Source organism: Pygocentrus nattereri, chromosome 24, assembly GCF_015220715.1.
Source record: "Pygocentrus nattereri isolate fPygNat1 chromosome 24, fPygNat1.pri, whole genome shotgun sequence".
Lineage (NCBI taxonomy): Eukaryota > Metazoa > Chordata > Actinopteri > Characiformes > Serrasalmidae > Pygocentrus > Pygocentrus nattereri.
This window is the reverse complement of record NC_051234.1, coordinates 11,827,834-11,847,959: the sequence shown is the minus strand read 5'-3', so window position 1 is coordinate 11,847,959 and position 20,126 is coordinate 11,827,834. Positions and strand designations below refer to the sequence as shown.

Sequence of the window (20,126 nt, the reverse complement as noted above, 5' to 3'; positions counted from 1 at the left end):
GCTTTTCTTCACCGATCCTCAGAAAACAGGTAAAACTAAGTCAAGTGATGTCATCAGTGTGACTTTTATTTCAAAATAAGAGATTTTTTTGTTATGCAGTAACATCAGTGACACGACTCCTGGGGACAACAACTTATATATTTTGTCATATTTATTTGGCATTTGTTTCATTTAATTTATATATATATATATATATATATATATATATATATATATATATACTGTATATTGCACTTTTTACAGTTACTGTACAGTAATATAAGTTACGGAATAAAACTATGATATGTATGGTTGTACACTTTTCTATGTACACAATTCCAGATGTACAAGACGACCATCTATATGTGCTACAGTGAGATCACAGTGAGTCTGTTTGAGGTGTGGATGCAGTGTGGACTGAAGAAACAAGGTGGGAGCATGGCTGCCATGTTGCGGGCTCCCTTCATTCATATTGTAACAGGACAGACAGAGTAAACAAAAACAAAACAAAAACAACACGTCAGCCGACCTGTTGTTTATGCAGGAAAAGTACAAATCAGATCACACTGGAGTGCATTTTAGAGCCCAGAACGATCCTGAGTGCAGACTCATTCAGGACATGTGTGAAAACACCCTGAGAGTCGTGTAGTGAATCTGAGGCTGAACCAGAGGCGCATTCCTCCACCAAGTGGTAATGCATGTGGTTCCAATTCAGATACAAGCGACATTAAACAAATTAATCCATCACTTACTTATTCCAGGCCTGTCGCAGCTTCTTGGGGCTGTACACAGTAAAGCGATCTGTGGAGGAGAGAGAGGAGCACAATCAGATGCTGGATCACCGCACAGTGACCGTATGGCCAGGGGTTTTTCTCTGTCTCTCTCTCTTCCTTTCTTTCCATCCTTCTTCCTTGCTTTTCTCTCTTTACTCTCGCTCTCTCTCTTCCTTTCTTCTCTCTGTCTCTTCCTTTCTTTCTCTCTCTCTCTTTCCTTTCTTTCCCTCTTTCTTCCTTGCTTTTCTCTCGCTCTCTTTCTTTCTCTCTCTCTCTCTCTCCCTCTCCGTCTTTCTTTCTCTCTCTCTCTCTCTTCCTCTCCCTCTCAGTCTTTTTTCTTTCTCTCTCTCTCTCCCCCTCTCCGGCGCCATCTCTCTCTCTCTCTCTCTCTCTCTCTCTCTCCGTCTTTCTTTATCTCTCTCCTTCGATCTTTCACTCTCTCTGTCTCTCTATTTCTCTCTGTAGTAGGTCAATTAGTCAAGTCTCCTGCTGAGTGGATCAATACAGATCAGGCGCACATCTGCTAAGGCCTTCACACACACACACACACACAAACACACACACACACACATTCACACACACAGCCAATCCATACAATAAATCACAGCACACCCCACCCCCCACACACACACACCCTCATCCCCTGAGAGAACTCAACATAAACACTTTTTTCTTTAATGTTTTTTGTGCTCTGATTCATTTCTAAACTGTTGTTTTATCTGTAGCTGAGTATAAACGATGTGCAGGGATTAAAACTGCAGACCTCTGAGCAGGACTGACCAGCGCTGATAAACACTGCCCTCTGCTGTTCAAACACTATTTTACATGCTTGAATACATAATATTTAATTCCTGGAGCACTGCAGAAAAACACTCAAATACTCTCAAATCACTCCTCACTCCTCTCCCTCACTCTGAAGACTAAATGAGGGCCACTCAGGGTCAGGAAACCTCAGAGGATTGAGAATTAAATTGTGTCTCTTTTCTATTTATTAAGGTCCAGGAGTCGTATTACAGAACCATCCTAACTCTGACATCTGATCTGCTTGGTCACCATGACAACAGTATCTATTACGGTATAAAAGTTCTCATAATCTCATCATTAACTCCAGATAAGTATACTGTATCACACAAACATCCTAACTAGACTAAACCTCCTAAATACTGTCCTAACTTTAGGATAAACCCCATCAGGGTCCTAACTACTGTTAAGGTCCGTTTCTATGGATTTTAGGCAGCTGTGTCAGGCAGCATAGCTCACTACCAGCATAATGAGCTACATTTATTTAAACTGTGAAACGCTGCTTTCACTGTGAGATGTTTTTCCACCATCCCTTTTATTACCTTTGTGTGTTAATGTTGATGATGAAACATTACAGTGATGGTGGTGAATAATGAGGAGCTGAACATGTGTCTGCTTATTAGGAGGAATAACGTTAGCGTGCTCGGCTAAAGCGTTTGGGAAATGGAGACTGAAACTGCGGAGCGGTGACGGTCTGATAAACAGCAGATAAACGCACTCACATTATTCACAACTTACAGTTTATCACACTTTAGTTTTGTTTGAACTTTTTTACATCAGTAACTGCAGCTGAAACTCACATTTTAACATTGTTTTGATTATGTGTTTACTTTTCAGCTGTGTGTTTATGGTTGGTTGCTAAACAGACATGATAGTTAATTGTCGACTTCAATTGAGTAAGTTAAGATTTCCTAACTGGAGATCAGATGCTGTAAGATCAGATAAAATCCCTAAATTAAGTTTCAGACTTGATTCTGTAATATGAATCTGTGAAAAATCTTATCTTGACCTGCCAGATCTTAAGTTAGGACTGAAGAAGATGTTTTATAATATGACCCCAGGCCTGTTATTTTGGCCAAGAAAATCCATTTGAATTTTTTTGTGATGTGTGAGCAGCACTTTATGTCGTGTATCAATGAAACAGGTGTGTGGTTTCACTGTATTTTCACATTTAAACGGCTAGGATATTCCACTGTTTCCACTGTTTTTGTAGCTGCTGTTTTTGTTGGGTTACAAAAACAACTTTTACTGTTCCACTATTGAGTGATTTTTAATCTGTAATAAAAATTCCTGATGGAGGAATGAACAGCGATTCAAAATGTTTTTAACAAAACCAGCAGATGGCGTAGTTCTGCACTTTTACTGCCTGCCCACAGGCGTGTACTGGAGGTGGAGGTGAGCACAAATTCATATTACAGAAGCAAATCTTATCTTAGTCTAGGAATTTATCTAATTTCACAGCAGCCTTGGCACCTCAAACAGTCGCTTATTACACTTTAGCCAAAGGCTTTTCTGATCATGTTTCATTTCATTCCTGAAACTGGAAAAGTTTTGGAAGACCAAAAAAACTCTGTGGAAAAACAAACTTATAGCTCCATGACAAATTAATATTTAATTTTATTATAGCTGAACTAACTCTCTCTCTCTCTCTCTCTCTGTGCCTCTGTCTCTCTCTCTCTCTCTCTCTCTCTCTCTCTCAGAGTCAGCCTGTCAGGGAATAACAAGGCTGATCAGTATGAGATACACCCAGCCAGCAGGGTGGCGCTGTAGAGCTCAGCTCCACTCCAACTCTCCAGGACAAACTCAGCAGGCCATCCAGCAGAGATACACACACACACACACACACACACAAAGTCTGTGGGCTGTGATCTTTATCTGAGATAATGAGCTCCCAGGGGGCGCTGCTGCTCCACAAACAGCACCACACTACTGCCAGCTTTGCCCGCGGTGAGTGTGTGTCTGTGTGTGTCTCTGCGTGTGTGTGTTTGTGTGTGTCTGTCTCTATGTGTGTGTGTGTGTGTGTGTGTGTGTGTGTGTGTGTGTTTGTGTGTGTGTCTCTGTGTGTGTTTGTGTGTGTGTGTGTGTGTGTGTGTGTGTGTGTTTGTGTGTGTGTGTGTTTCTCTGTGTTAAAATGTGCAAAACGTTACCTGGTTTGAAGTGAGGGAGAGAGTGAACACCTGGCCAGGTCTCTTCTGATGGAGTCCCCAATACCTGCAAAGAGAGAAGAGAAGCAGCGAGAGGCAAAGATAAAGAAAAAGAAAAAGAAAGAAAAAAAGGAAAGAAAAAAAGATGAGAGAGAAGGAAAAAGAGGACAGTAAAACAGACAGTAAGACAGATAGGAAGAAAGAGAGATAGAGAGAGAAAGACAGAGACAAAGAGAAGGAAAGAAAGAAACAGATGGGAAGAGAAGGAGGAGAGGAGAGATACAGAAAGAAAGACAGAGAAGGAGAGAGAGAAAAAAAGACAGAAAGAAAGAAGGAAAGAAAGAAGGAAGGATAGAAAGATTTGAGAGAGAGACAGAAAGAAAGAAACAGACAAAAAGAAAGAGACAGAAGGAAAGAGAGAAAAAAGAAAAGACATGTAAGAGAAGGAAAAAGAGGAAAGAGAGAAAGACAACAGATGGAGAGAGAGAAGAGAGAGAAAGAGAGGGAGAGAGAGATAGAGAGAGAGAGGCATTAACAGACGTTCTCGTGTTATGAGCTGATAATGAACATGCACATTAAACATAACTCAGCGTAAAACCTACAGCAGTGACTCTAAGTGTGTTTACAGAAACCACTCCAGTGTCCAGCAGAGGGCAGCAGCGCTCCACACTGCATTACTTGAGTTATTAGTCTCCCATAAAAACATCAGGGCCCTCTGAATAATTCACTCTTTCATTCACACAGAGCTGATACTGTAAGTGTGTAAGTGTGAGAGCTGCAGTGTCCACTCAGACCCTCTCAGCCCCAGCTCTGATCTGAACTGCTGTCATCCTCTCGTCCGTAACCGCAGTCTGAGGTGGGTGTTCAGATAACGGTGTTATAAACGGTGTGCACTTCAGTGCCGGATGAGCTTCTTAGGGGGCAACTAACACTTTCTCATTGACAAGCAGGTAAACACGATGGTTGGTGGACTATTCTCAGTCCAGCAGTGACACTGAGGTGTTTAAAAACTCCAGCAGCACTGCTGTGTCTGATCCACTCAGACCAGCGTAATACACACTAACACACCACCTCCACATCAGTGTTACTGCAGTGCTGAGATTGATCCACCACCCAAATAATACCTGCTCTGTGAGGCCACATGTGGGTCCTGACCACTGAAGAACAGGGTAATCAAGTATGCAGAGAAACAGATGGACTACAGTCTTAAACTGTAGAACTACAGAGTGAGGCTATATGGTCAAAGGAGCTGGACGAGATGGACAACTGGTGTAGATAAAAGGAGGCAGTTTTAATGAAGTGGTCAGTGTATATCACAATATTAATTTTTTTCTTACATCTAATATACTATATGGACAAAAGTATTGGGACACCTTCAGAAGCTTTTATGAATCCCATTCTAAATCCACAGGCTTCCACTCTTCTGGGAAGCTTTCTACAGACTTTGGAGAATGTCTGTGGGAATTTGTGTCCATTCATCCAGAAGAGCATTTGTGAGGTCAGACACTGATGTTGGATGAGAGGGTCTGGCTCACAATCTCCGTTCTAGTTCATCCCAAAGGTGTTGGATGGGGTTAAGGTCAGGGCTCTGTGAAGGTCAGTCAAGTTCTTCCACACCAAACTCACCTAGCCATGACTTTATGGAACTGCTCTGTGCACTGGGGCTCAGTCACGCTGGAACAGAAAAGGTTCTTCTCCAAACTGTTCCCACAAAGTTGGAACAGTACAACTGTCCAAAATGTCTTGCTCTGCTGAAGCATTAAGATTTCCCTTCACTGGAACTAAGGGTTCTAGACCAAACCCTGAAAACCAGCCCCATAGCATCAACCCTCCTCCACCAAACTTTACAGCTGGCACAGGGCAGTCGGGGAGTAATGTTCTCCTGGCATTTGCCAAACCCAGACTCGTCCATCAGACAGACAGAAGCTGATTGGTCACTCCACAGAACCTGTTTCTACTGCTCTAGAGTCCAGTGGCAGCGCTTTACTTCACTTTTAACACATTGAGCTGCACTAATTACATTAAACAGGACTAATTAGACATTCTTTGTAATCAAGCATGCATTTGGGAGTGTTCTTTAAGTACTGACAATGTCCACAATATGCTAAAAGCAGTTTACTGTGGCCAGCCATAGTTCAGGTACTTGGACATAGCTACGTTCACACTACAAGCCTCGTTGCTCAAATCTTAAGGTTTTCTCAGATCTGATTTCTCTAACGTGATGGTTCTCACTTGTTTAAGTAAGTGACTCAAATCCATCATTAATGTGTTCCGGCGTCCTGAAAGGAGCCGCATGCACTCATCATAATCAGTAATGTCACGTAAATGAATCATGTCATGAACGACAAACTGACCAGCAGTGTCTTCACTGAAAAGACAATTAACTCTGATCAGCTTCATTATTAGAGCGAGACAAAGGAGAAAAAGGTGAAATGAGCTACTTTTACACTGTTTACAGGCTTTAACTTCTGTTCGGCTCTGTTGCCGTGGCGACTTCTGATCTGAGCTTATTAAGGTCCCACGACCACAAATTGGATACGAATCTGATACAGGACCACATATAAAAGTGGCTCAGGTCAGATATGCAAAGATCAGATTTGTGTCCACACAGCCCTGAAAACATCAGATCAGTTCACATTTGGGGAAAAATCTGATTAGTGACACTTTAGCCCGGATATTGTGATCATAAACAAAGCTCACTTTTCCTATGTGTTGGATGAGAAGCTAGAGAGAAGGCATGCTCAATGCTGACTGGTCAGCTGTGGATGATGAATGGTGCTCTTTCGTGGACGTTCAATTGAAAAGATTGCTAGATGAGCTCATGCCGAAAATCTAAATCATTTTTCCTTTTCTCGCCCACAACAGAAAGGTTTAGTCCCACTCCTGCTTGCTCAGCTCCATCAAGGCTAACTGACATCCAGTATCTGACACAGTCTATTCACAAACACATTATCCTCTGCTGAAATAACAGGTCATTTGAGACTGAAGGCTTCGCCTCTGTGAGCTGCGAGAATCTGTGTGTTGTTAATGTGCTTCACAGCTTTTTAGAATGACTTCATTCATTTGAACTGTTTTATTGTTATCATTCATATTGCTAATATATGATTTAGTGATTGTTCTACTTTGTTTAGGCTGTTCATTCATTTCCCCTCATGTGTGCTTTGTTCCGCATCCGCCTGCAGGGGGATGGATTTCCTGCCCACTCCTTTGCTGCAAGATATAATCCAAATCCGGAACCCTGCTTTAGAAACTGTGCCTGCTTCCCATCATACAACAGCACCCTGCAAAAGTAGGAGGAGGTCTGAGGTCACCTGTTCTGAGGGTCAAATTTTCAAGGTTCAATTGCCCATAAACCACAAGCACATCTGAACACTGAACTCTGGAATATGGTGGAAGCTGATTGCTTGTGATGGATTCCCTGTCTATGAGCAGGATGTTCTGAGAGACCTTTACAACAACCCACACCAGACCCTCTATACAAGACCCATTGCAGTAAGACAGTCAGCAGTGTTAGCTTTATACTCTCAAAGTGAAGATGTCTAATTTAATACACTTTTAATGGATGTTAAGAGGATGTTGTCCTCAGCCCACAGACACACACTACTAAAAAGCAAAGACCTATTTTTAAGCTCTGGGTAGGAGATCTTATGCCCCACATTGCATTAGAAAAAAATAGGCTTCACTATGACAGTGATCAGTAATCCAGTCCAATCTTCACTGCAGAGTGTGTTTCAGAGTCTTCAGAGACTCAAAAACACCTCCGGCAGCAGAGCACAGATTACAGCCAGACCAGAGTTACTCACTCTCTGTCTCTTTGTCTCTCTCTCTCTCTCTCTTTGTGAAAGCAGACTCTTTTACAAAACCCTCACTTGGGTGCAAAAGCAATTTTCTGTGCAGTTCGTCTTTTTTATTGAACACACATTAAGGTGAAATGCAGTGTGACCCTGTAGCTCACATTCAAACCATTACAGCTAGCGCATCCAATCACTCAGATCACGCTGGGTCCAATTACTTCAATCACTCTGGGTCCGATCACTCAAAATCTCAATGACTCAAAATCATTCCAGGTTCAAACACAACAAAACCTCATCACTTCAGGTCCAATCACTCCAGTCACTCTGGGTCTGATCACCCCAAGTCCAATCACTTAAATCATTCTCTGTCTGATCAATTTAATCAAGCTAGGTCTAATCAATTAAGGTTCAATCATTCCAGTCATTCGGGGTTTAATCATTCTAATCACTCTGGGTCTGATCATTGCACGTCCAATCCCTTCAGACAATTAGGGTCTAAACACTCTAACTACTCTGGGTCTGAACAATTCAATCGAGCTGGATCCAATCACTCCATTCATTCTGGCACTGATCACTCTGGGTCTAATAAATTTAATCATTCTGGGTCCAATCACTCTAATTACACTGGCTCTGATCAGTTCAATCCCACTGTGTCAGATCATTCTAGGTCCAATCACTTCAGTCATTCTGGGTCTAATCACTCTGATTACTCTGGGTCTAATTCGTTCAATCAAGCTAGGTCCAATCACTCCAGGTACAATCACTTCAGTCATTCAGGGTATAATTACTCTGGGTCTGATTTATTTTATCAAGTTGGGTCTGATCACTCCAATCATTCTGGGTCCAATCACTCAAATTACTCTGGCTCTTATCAGTTCAATCATGCTGTGTTTGATCATTCCAGGTCCAATCACTCCAGTCATTCTGGGTCTAATCACTCTAATTACTCTGGGTCTGATCTATTTAATCAAGCTGCATCCAATCACTCCAGGGCCTATCACCTGAATCATTCTGGGTCTAATCACTCTGGGTCTGATCACTCCAGGTCAAATCACTTCAATCATTTTGAGACCTATCACTCTAATCACTCTGGGCCTGATCAATTCAATCATGTTGGCTTTGACCACTCTAACTGCTCCAGTCATTCCAGGTCCAATCAATCTGATCATATCTGATCACTCTGGGTCTCCTCTCTCCAGTTCTGATCATTCTGGATTACGATAGGCCTATTATTCTAGGGCAGATCATGATACATGTCTGATCGCTCCTATTACTCTGTGTTTGACCACTCCAAGACAGCCACTGTAGCTCAATGATTCTGGATTTGATCTCTCCAGATCTGATGAGTCCAATCACTCTGGGGTCTCTAATGACTGAGTCTAATTCCTCTGAATCTGTTCAATCTAAGACGATCACCTGGTTCACGACAGGACCTTTGCTGAGCACACTTGGTCCAACCACCCTAAAGAGGATGTGAATGGCCCCGGTTTCAGTGCAGTGCTGGAGTTTATGGAGCTCCAGATGCAGCAGTAATTGCTATTGACCCATTTTAAACAGCAACAATAAATAAAACTCACAGATCTCTGAAAGTGCGAGGCCAGAAAGGCTCAACAGTCTCAACAGATGATCAGATGAACCAGCTGTGCTGTGGGAGAAAAACAAAACAACAACAAAAAAAACATCTAACTGGTCTAATCTCCTGCAGCATTACAGCACTGCTGTTCTGACGCTAATTATCAGTGAAAACAAGTAAACAGACTCAAACTAGTTCTCTCTACTCTGCACTCTTCAGGCTTAAATAAATCAACCCCCAATTAATTCATGCTATTTATGCCAAAGACAGTAAATTAATCTGAATGTGCGTATAACTGATGATATCTTGCATTCCAAATGACATTTTCCAAACGGTGAAAATGTGACGTTATTTTGCACGTTTTTTGTGAACTTTTGCTTATGACAAAAAACCACTGAACAACCACAGTTGTGACAACTGACATCACAAAGTAGCTGTGTTCCAGCAAATAGAACTTCTTTACGAACATTAAACAGATCAGAACCTCGAAAAGCAGCTTAAATTGAGCTACAAACATCAAGTTAAATTCGGAAGCTTCTGAATAAAAAGATGAAGCTCTTCATGTTACTTTCACTTCTTCACTTTCACATAACATATACACACACACACACACACACACACACACGCACACACACCATTTCACCATACAAAGACATTTAAGGTTCTTTGAGTGTTGATGGCTCTATTTAGAACTACTGTCTTTACCAAAGACATGAGTGCAGAACAAGTGAGAATGCTGCAGGGCGACCCCTGGAGCTCCTCAGAGCGTCTAGGTTGGCCTCTAAATGAACTCTATTAGGCCCACTGAGGATCCATGTTACATTGATTTTACTCCACTTGCAGTCGTGGGAAAACCGCAGTAAGTCAAGGCCTCTTGTGGCTCACTGTTCTGGAATATCCTAAGACAAATAATGCAAGACATACATAAAACCAGGCTCAGTTTAGCCAGAGTACAGCTCAGTTCAGAGAGTCTGTATGATAGTATCCCAGTTATGGTCACCAACCGTACATCATAAAATCAGGGGTACACATGAGTTCTGTTTACATCTTTAGGTGTGAAGTCAAAGATGTCAGTGGAACGCCAAGCAAATCGGAACCAAAATGCAATGATGTATGACTTTCTACTTTGGTCTGGACCAAGAGAACTGCAGATATAAATGTACTCTTGCACAAACGTTGACACGGTGACCATGGTGTCAGCTAAAGCAGATGATCATTAGAGGAGAGCTTTGTCAATGTAGATTTTTCAAGTAGGAGAAAGGCAGGGGGCGCTCTGCACCCTTCTGTTTTTGTTATAAAATATTAGGTTCGTCTGGAACTCAATATCCCAGTGCTTCCGAAAAAAAATCAATATCTGGTTTATTCTACCACTTCAGTCAATGGGAAAAGTTGAAAAGATTTAAGATTTAACTACTCACAGCAGCAGTCTGCGGAACGATGCCTCTTGAGGTGGCAGGATTTTCCATTGTGGTTCTATTGAAATAAACTGAAGATCCAGTTTGCCATATTCCATATTGCAAATTTGCTCAATTTCTACAAATTTGTTCAGTAGTTCAATATATTGTATATCAGTACATAGTAAATAAAAATAAAAATTTGGGCGCTGGCTTGATCCCCTGGAGAGGGAAGCACTGAGATTTGAACTCGTGTGACATGGATGTTAAAACCCTACAGAACGACACAGTTCCAACAACACTGACTGGGAAAACTCATCTGTGCTGATCTCAGCCTAAACTGTTATTTTTAGGATTAATATTCCCGTCGTTTCATTAACACTCTGTCAGTCACACCCAGCAGGGTTTAAAGCAATTAAAGCTTTCTTCAGGTGCTAGCATAAATGCTAATTCCATTAGAATTGCTAATGCTAAGCTAACAGTGGTACACATGAGCAGTTCATAGCAGCTGTAGCTAAAACAAAGTCAGTCGACTGAATAGACATTAACTCTGATCCCTTTAGTAAAGATTTAAATATAAAGTCTGTAGCTGAATATTCCAAAGACGCCTAGTTAGCCTGTCAGCAGGTCAGGCTACTTTAATGTTTGACTGTGATTCAAGGTCAGATGACCTTGTGCAACTATTTAAATCAGTAATAAATTATTTTTAGCAATGTTTTGACAATATTTTAATTACCCAGTTATTAAAGCACAAAACACCAGTGACACATAGACTTTATGTGCTTCCTGATAAACAATATTTCATTCATTTATTAATAATTGCGGAGCAGTCGTGAGCTGGAGGTTAGGGAACTGGCAGGTGACCAGAAATTCGCTGGTTCGATCCCCTGAGTTGACAGTACATGACTGAGGTGCTTTTGAGCAAGGCATCTAACCCCCAACTGCTCCACAGGCGCTGTGGATAGGGCTGCCCTTCGCTCCAGGCAAGTGTGCTCACTGCCCCTAGTGTGAGTCTTCACTAGTGTATATGTGGTGTTTCACTGAAATTTCCCTGTTCTGGGACTAATAAGGGTCACTTATTCTTTAATCTTAATTAAGTGAGCTGTATAGGCTAAAAAAAACTGTTAAAATGTACTGAGTCCTGATAACAGCAGTGACCAAAATCTCGGTGGCAAATTAGTTTTTCAAATAAAATATCCATCCATTTTCTAAGCCGCTTCTCCGTCAGGGTCACAGGGGGGTGCTGGAGCCTATCCCAGCAGTCTTCGAGCAGGAGGCAGGATACACCCTGGACAGGTCGCCAGTCCATCACAGGGCAGACAGACAGACACAGACAGTCACTCACACCCAGGGGTAATTTAGCATGTCCAACTGGCCTGACTGCATGTCTTTGGACTGTGGGAGGAAACCAGATAACCCGGAGGAAACCCACGCAGACACGGGGAGAACATGCAAAATCCACACAGAGAGGACCCTGATCACCCGGCCGGGGAATTGAACCCAGGCCCTCCTCGCTGTGAGGCGACAGCGCTAGCCACCACGCGACCGTGCCACCCCTAAAATAAAATGTTTAAATAATTTAAAAATATTTTTTAAAATATAGCATAATGTTAATGATATAAAAAGGTAAACATCCATCCATCCATCCATTTTCTAAGCCGCTTCTCCGTCAGGGTCACGGGGGGATGCTGGAGCCTATCCCAGCAGTCTTCGGGCGGAAGGCAGGATATTAAAAGGTAAACATGAATATGCAAATTCATAAGTTAAACCCATCTTAAAAATACTGCTTCATATTAAAAATGGTTTGAAAACTGCATTTTGGGCCAAGGTGTTTTACAGAGGCAGAGCAACTATGAAACAATAAAAAGAGAAAAATCAGAGAATCATAAAGGAAAAGTGTTATTTAATCTTAGCTCAACTGTGGAAAATGAGCCAAATAAGTAAAGTTAAACCAGGAACAAATGCAGCTGGTTAGCTAAGTAGCTAACAGGATGCTATGAACATTCCAGGCAGTAGAGTCTGATAATGAATGATAAACTGTGATACAGTGTCCTGCTTGACCAAAACTCATTGTTGGAAGGCTTTTTCATGGAACTTTCAGGAAAGAAAAGGTCTAATAATTCTGACAATGAGACACTCTGAAACACGGTCGATCCCCTGAGCAGCACGCTGAGCTCCATGAGACGCACCCTGAATGTCTGTGTATGACGCTAAATCAAAACGGCCGGTCTAATTGCCACTTGTCTACTTTCCTGGCACTCGGACAGCTACATTCCAATAACAGCTGAAGAAAAACCAGCAAATGAGTAGTGAAAACGAAGCCCCCCTCTCCCCTCCCCACACACCATTGTGAGCTGATGTCTGTGTAGATAGACCTGTCTATACGTATATGGAGAGTGGAGTAAGGTAATCTCCCACCGGCTGGCAGGTAGTTAAACAAATCCAGTCCGTTCTGTCTGTTCTAATACATCACACACACCAACACCTCCACCACATCTATAGCACACACACACTCAGAACCTTCACAACAGCCACATAAACACAACCCACACAGACAGGTCTCCAAACGCTTCTTTCCAAACCCTCAGTAAAAAATACAGCGAAAGAATAAACATGAATAAACATGAATCAATGTTTATAAACACGCTGAGTGGTTTGGGGATTACAGGAGACCGGAGAGGCTTTTTCATGGCAGAGCGTGAACCGCATTCATCCAGCTAGCACACACTCACACACACACACACACACACACACACACACACACACACGCACACACACACACACACACACACACACACACACACACACACACACCTAAACATCCAGGGAAAACTCAGTGTGGGATTTCTACAATTAACTGAGTGTGTGCCAGGTGACCAACCATGAATATGAAATATGAACCCAGATTCGTCTCGGATACACAAAGGGCAAACAAAACAAAACAGCATTTCTGACTGAGTGGTTATAATAAAACTTCTAGACATTCCCAACACATATTCCCAACACACACTTCCAATATACTTTTTAAACGTATACATTTTCAACACTGCACACTGAAGACACATTTTTTTTTCCGAAATGCATTCCCAACATGTACTCCAAACATCCTGACATATTCCCAGCAAGTATTCTCAATGTGCACTCACATCACAATCTCTGAAGACATGACTAAAACATGCACTCCTAACACACATTCCCAACACATATTACAAATGGACATGTACAACCTGCACTTCCAATATGTAGTCCCAACACACATTCCCAATGTGAACTCCCAAAAAACATTCCCAATGTGCAGTCCCAACACACATACCCAAAGTGCAATTCCAACAAACATTTTCAACGTGCACTCCAAACACATGTTCCCAAAGCGGGTTTCCAACACATTCCCGATGCACACTCCCAACACACTTTGCTGGCCAGCACTCCCAACACACATTTCTGGTGGGCATTACAAACACACATTCCTGGTGTGCTCCCAACACACATTCCCCATGTGCACTCCCAACACATACTCCCAACACATATTCTCAATATGTACTTCCAACACATTCTCAATGCGCACTCTTGGCACATTCCAAATGTACATTCTCAACCTGCACTTTCAGGTGCATTCCCAACACACACTTTCAACATACCAAAACATTCCCAGCTCAATATGTATTCCAAACACACTCTAAACTTGCATTTCAAATAAACTCTCTAAATGTGCACTCCCAACACACCGGCATTCCAAACACCAGCAGCCTCCTTCTGTCCACACGGAAACCTTCAGATTTTAAATGCCACATCAGGCAGAAGGTCAGCTGTTCTGCTCATCTGAGACACAGAGCTGGAGTTGGGTGGGTGTTAGGGAGTGGTGGGGTGATAATGAGGCTCTACTGTGCAGAGTGGCCTTGTTCAGTTCCTGTGTGTGTGTGTGTGTGTGTGTGTGTTCGTTCAGTCTGGTTGTGAATATTCAAACAGCACCTGCAGGTGAAAAAAATGTTTTTTTAAGGGTTCTTTAGTAAAGAAAATGGTTATATACAGAACTTTTTTTGAAAAGGGTTCTATACAGCACCCAAAAGGGTTCTTCAAATCTGATCTTAATTTAGGAATCTTATCAAATTTTACAGCATCTGATCTCCAGTTAGGAAATCTTAATCTCCTCAATCAAAGTCGACGATCAGCTGTCATGGTTGTTTAGCAACTGACCTTAAACACACAACTAAAACGTAAACACATCATCAAAACAATGATAAAATGTAAGTTGCTGTTACTGATGTAAAAAAGGTCAAACAGAACTAAAGTGCGATAAACTGTAAATTGTGAATGCCCCTGCTGTTTACTAGAGTGACACCGCTCCCCAGTTTCAGTCTCCATTTCCCAAATGCTTTAGCCAAGCACGCTCACGTTTTCCTCAAAATAAACAGACACACGTTCCACTCTGTCTCCTCATTATTCACCACCATCACTGTAATATTTCTTCATCAACATTAATACATGAAGATAAGAGGGATGGTAGAGTTCGAGTTTGCAGCGTTTCAGATTTTTACAAACATTCAGTTGGAGTGTTAAAGAGGCCACATTGCACCAGACTGCTAGTTGTGGTTGTGATGTCACAATACATGCATATTTGGTTGATTCTGATTGGCCAAACTCATCTACAGGCATTTTGTGAGCTCCATGTGGTTAGTTTAAATATGAAAAGGTTATGTTGTTGATAATGAGAGCTCTATTAAAAATGCAGCACTTTTGAAAACTGTGTGCTCCCAAATTGCAATCGCAACTGAAGTGTAAACGATGCCCCAGGGCCTTAACGAGAGCGGCCCACTCTGGAATGTGAGATGGAGCTCCACTCTCTCCTCTATGGGTTCCATCTGAACACTGGGGTTATTTAAGGTCAGTGTAGCTTCACTTGTAATTACCCAGCAGTCCTCCTGCCTACGATTAGCTCAGTGAGTCTGTGTGTACAAGCTGCACTGATCTGGCTGATTTACTGACTCAGCTGCTCAGACTTTCCTTCCAGAAGATTTCCTCCTTTCCCAGTGTTACTACAACACCTGACCACAGTGGCCAGACTGGACCACAGTGGCCAGACTGGACCAGGATAGTCTAAACAATGTGTTTAGAGAAAAGCTGTGCTGGAAGTAGAACCAGACCATTTCACCAGAACAGAACACTCAGAACCAACCTGTTTAAAATCATGCAGACTCCCTCCATAGGTGCTTTCACTCTCTCTCTCTCTCGCTCTCTCACCTTCTCTCTCTCTCACTCCCCCACTCTTTCCCTCTCTCTCTCTCCCAAAGCAGTTTATAAGAAACACATGAAAAATAATAAAAAGATATTATAGATTATAATAGAACACTAGAAAATAAGTTATTTACAGGGTTATTAGTAATCAAAGAAAAGGAAAATAAAAGAGTCAAGACAAATTTCAGGATATACAGTATAATAATCAATAAAAATCAATATCAGTTATTTAGTTGTTCTCACTGATTGTCCATCAGCTCGCTCACTAGAACTCCTTTCTAATGGAGCTGTATTTTTCCTTGCTCTGTGAGGAAGTGCAGCTCCATGTCCACAACTGAGAGCTCACAGTGAGAACACAGTCTGGCCTGTCTGGGTAACCAGCTCTGTCTGCACCGGCAAGTTTAGAAGGCCAGGCTCTCTCTCTCTCTCTCTCTCTCTCCCCCCCTTCTCCCCTTCACCCTCTGCTTTGGGTTGATGGGATTTTCAGACAGAGATGGCAATCGATAACCACCCCCCCCCCCCCCCCCCCCGACCTTATAACACCTTTCCACTTTTCATTCCTCTCCTTCTTTCTGCTCGTTCTCTCTCTCTTTCTCTCTCTCTCTTTCTCTCTCTCTCCCCCTAGAGGTTGTTAACCCCCCACCGCTGTATGTAATAGTGTATATGAGTTAGTATTGTGTCTGAATGTCAGTCTCTCCTTCACCTATCACAGGCAGTGCATCATGGGAAATGACCTAGAGATGAATATGACACTACTCTAACACTCCAGCATCTCTCTCTCATTTTCATGCTGTGTTTTTCAGCAATTTTTCTGTAAAATGTGACTTTTTTATGCTTTTTTGTACCATGTGATAAATTCAGTAAATAAACAGCATTTGTGTGTTAAGCTGTGCAGAAATGTGTCTCTGTAGAGGCTGTGTTTACTTATTCACACTCAGAAAATCAACAACTGCGTGGAATTTGACCAGGAGTGTACACATACACATACACACACACACACATGCACAAACTATATATATATAGTATTTCACAAAAGTGAATACACCCATCACATTTCTGCAAATACTTTATTATATATTTTCGTGGGACACTATAGAAATTAAACTTGGATAACTTAAAGTAATCAGTGTGCAGCTTGTATAGCACTATAGATTTACTGTCTTTTGAAAATAACTCTACACACAGACATTAATGTCTAAATAGCTGGCAACACAAGTGAGTACACCTCACAGTGAACATGTCCAAATTGTGCTCAAAGTGTCAATATTTTGTGTGACCACCATTATTATCTAGCACTGCCTTAACCCTCTTGGGCATGGAATTCACCAGAGCTGCACAGGTTGCTACTAGAAACCTAGTTGACATCATGGAGTTGGTGGATGTTAGACACCTTGCGCTCCTCCTCCTTCTGCTTGAGGATGCCCCACAAGTGCTCAACTGGATCTAGGTCTGGACACATACCTGGTCAGTCCATCACCTTTACCTTTAGCAAGGCAATTGTCATCTTGGAGGTGTGTTTGGGGTTGTTACTGAGTTAGAAAAGTGCCATGCAATGCAGTTTTGGAAGGGAGGGGATCATGCTCTGCTTCAAAATGTCACAGTACATGTTGGAATTCATGTTTCCCTCAATGAACTGCAGCTCTCCAGTGCCGTCAGCACTCATGCAGGTCCAGACCATGATGCTACCACAACCACACATGACTGTAGGCAAGAGACAGTTGTCTTGGTACTCCTCACCAGGGCACCACCAAACATGCTGGACACCATCTGAACCAAACATGTTTATCTTGGTCTCATCAGACCACAGGACATGGTTCTAGTAATCCATGTTCTTGGACTGCTTGTCTTCAACAAACTGTTTCTGGGACGATGGCCATTAAGACCAAGTTGATGCATTGTGCGGTCTGAACACTGACAGGCTGACCTCCCACTTCTTCAACCTCTGCAGCAATGCTGGCAGCACTCATGTGTCTATCTTAATCTTTTTTATCTTTTTGAACATGTGGACTCAACTTCTTTGGTCGACCCTGGTGAGACTTGTTCCGAGTGGAACCTGTCCTGGAACACCATTGTATGACCTTGGCCATCATGCTATAGCTCAGTTTCAGGGTGTCAGTAATCTCCTTATAGCCTAGGCCATCTTTGTGGAGAGCAACAACTCTATTTCTCATCCTCAGAGAGTTCTGTGCCATGTTGAATATCCAGTGGCCAGTATTAGCGAATTGTACCCAAAACACCAAATTTTATAGCCCTGCTCCTCATTCACAGAACCTTGCAATTCTAATGAGTCACATGACACCAGGGAGGGACAACGACACAACTGGGCACAATTTGGACATGTTCACTGTGAGGTGTACTCACTTGTGTTGCCAGCTATTTAGACATTAATGGCTGTGTTGAGTTCTTTTCAGAGGACAGTTAATCTACACTGCTATACAAACTGTACACTGACTACTTTAAGTGGTATGCAAGTTTCATTTATATAGTGTTGTCCTATGAAAAGATATATAATAAAATATTTGCAGAAATGTGTATTCATATATATTTTTTATATATATTTTTACAAGCCTGACATTGTAACAGCAGAACCCTTTTTATAAGAACTATTTGCAAAGAACTATTTAATCATACAAATGTTTCATTGAGTGTACATATAGAACCCTTGAAGAACATGCATTTAATCACATTTTAGTCATTTTTTTGTGAGTCCGAGTTTACAGTATGTCTACAAACTTTTTTTTTTTTACTGACCACCTGCCTTTCGCCCGAAGACTGCTGGGATAGGCTCCAGCACCCCCCCGCGACCCTGACGGAGAAGCGGTTTGGAAAATGGATGGATGGATGGACTTTTTTTTTTTCTACATTATTATTAACCACTATTAAGCATTTTTTGTATTAAGCATTCCATACATTGCTTTGGTTGAAAATGCATGCCAATAAATGCATACATTTTAATCTGAGAAGAGAGAAAGACAATGATACAGTAGTTTGGTTTACATCAATTTACCTTAATGCATATTTGAAATAGCAAATAAAAAAGTTTGATACAGAATACAATCACCAAAATGTGTGGGTAAATTTGTGGCTAAAAAAATAATAAATAATAATATAAAGTAATAATAAACTATGAAATGTGATAGTTGTGTGCTGATGAAATTACAATATATATTTTGCTTATAAATAACAGTGATATTAGACAGTAAACAGATATAAGGTACTGCAGTTGATTAATAATATGTCCTGAGATGTGATGTTAGCTGATTAGTTCTCTCAGCTCTTACAGTGTGAAATACAGCGGAAACATTAAACAAAACAGCAACGAGAAGCTGCTCAATGTTAAAGATTCTCTGTAAACTCACTTTATGAGACAGAAAGAAAGAAATACTCACCAGGAATATCCTCTCCAGTTGGTCCTGGATATCCTTCGTGCCTGGAAACGCTGCTACTCCCTGGATCATCTCAATGAAGATACAACCGACTCCCCTGCAACACACACACTGATACAGCTCAAATCAGCGTCCTGACAAACTCAACCTTTTTCCACCCCAAAGCCCCCTTTTTCCACCCCAAAGTATTTGTCATCGGTTTATCCATTATCAAACACAGATCTTCACTATTATTTTATTTTACAGAAACAAGAGTAAATGAGGGTCTGTGTAGTGTGAGACGTTAGATCAGGCAGGTTATACTGACGATACAGTGCCAACCTGCTGCTAGAAGAGGAAAGCCAGTTCTGTTGAAGAATGCCCTTGTCTGGTATGTTTGCACCAATCAAGTCAGCTGTGAAAGTGCCCTAAGAAGCCTCTCCATCACCGGCTCGCTGCCTGTCTGCATTGCATGGCTGCGCTGTCTCAAACTGCTGACATGCAGTGTTTTTATTTGTACGTATATTGGGTACAGTTATACTACACTGCAAAAACAGCTAGTTTTGAATTCATCATGGTTGTGATGTCACAATCATTAATACACTTTCACAAAAAGGAGAGTGCAAAGTGGCCCGCAGAGGAAGCGGCAAGAATGAGCAGCTAAAGCAGCTTAAATAAACGTCCTGACGAATTTAGCCAATCAGACGCATATCTGGTGATCAGCCGAGTCGTGCGCCGATTCAGGTCATCTGATATCAGCTGGTGATCTGAGATTGGGGCCAGAGCTTGACTTCATGGCCTGCCTGAACTGGCACTATGCTCAATTTGATTTGCTTTTCTTTTTTAAAGTAACCATTTGTAAACATTGTTGAAGATTCAGAATGTACGTCCACACTGTTCATGCACGCAAATTAAACTGCAAAAACAGCACGTTTTGAATTCATCATGGTTGTGATGTCCCAACCATTAATACATTTTCACTAATAAATTTCAGCCTACGGCAGTTTAGCCTTGCCCATTATGTCTTGAATATCGTAGCCCCACCCATTCAGGCTACAGCAGTTTAGCCCC

At 41.8% G+C, this 20,126-nt stretch overlaps 1 protein-coding gene across 3 annotated transcripts in view; it reads right to left on the bottom strand.

Moving 5' to 3' along the window:
- The window catches only part of cdk14 (cyclin-dependent kinase 14), a 126,218-nt gene that overhangs the window by 28,833 nt on the left and 77,259 nt on the right, over positions 1 to 20,126 (bottom strand). For all 3 annotated transcript variants that reach the window (XM_017714469.2, XM_017714470.2, XM_017714471.2), the window contains 3 exons: positions 19,080 to 19,173; positions 3,701 to 3,764; positions 732 to 780 (listed from right to left, as the gene is read on the bottom strand). In XM_017714469.2, the coding sequence (XP_017569958.1) occupies positions 732 to 780; positions 3,701 to 3,764; positions 19,080 to 19,173 (207 nt within the window). The remainder of the gene's footprint in view (positions 1 to 731; positions 781 to 3,700; positions 3,765 to 19,079; positions 19,174 to 20,126) is intronic.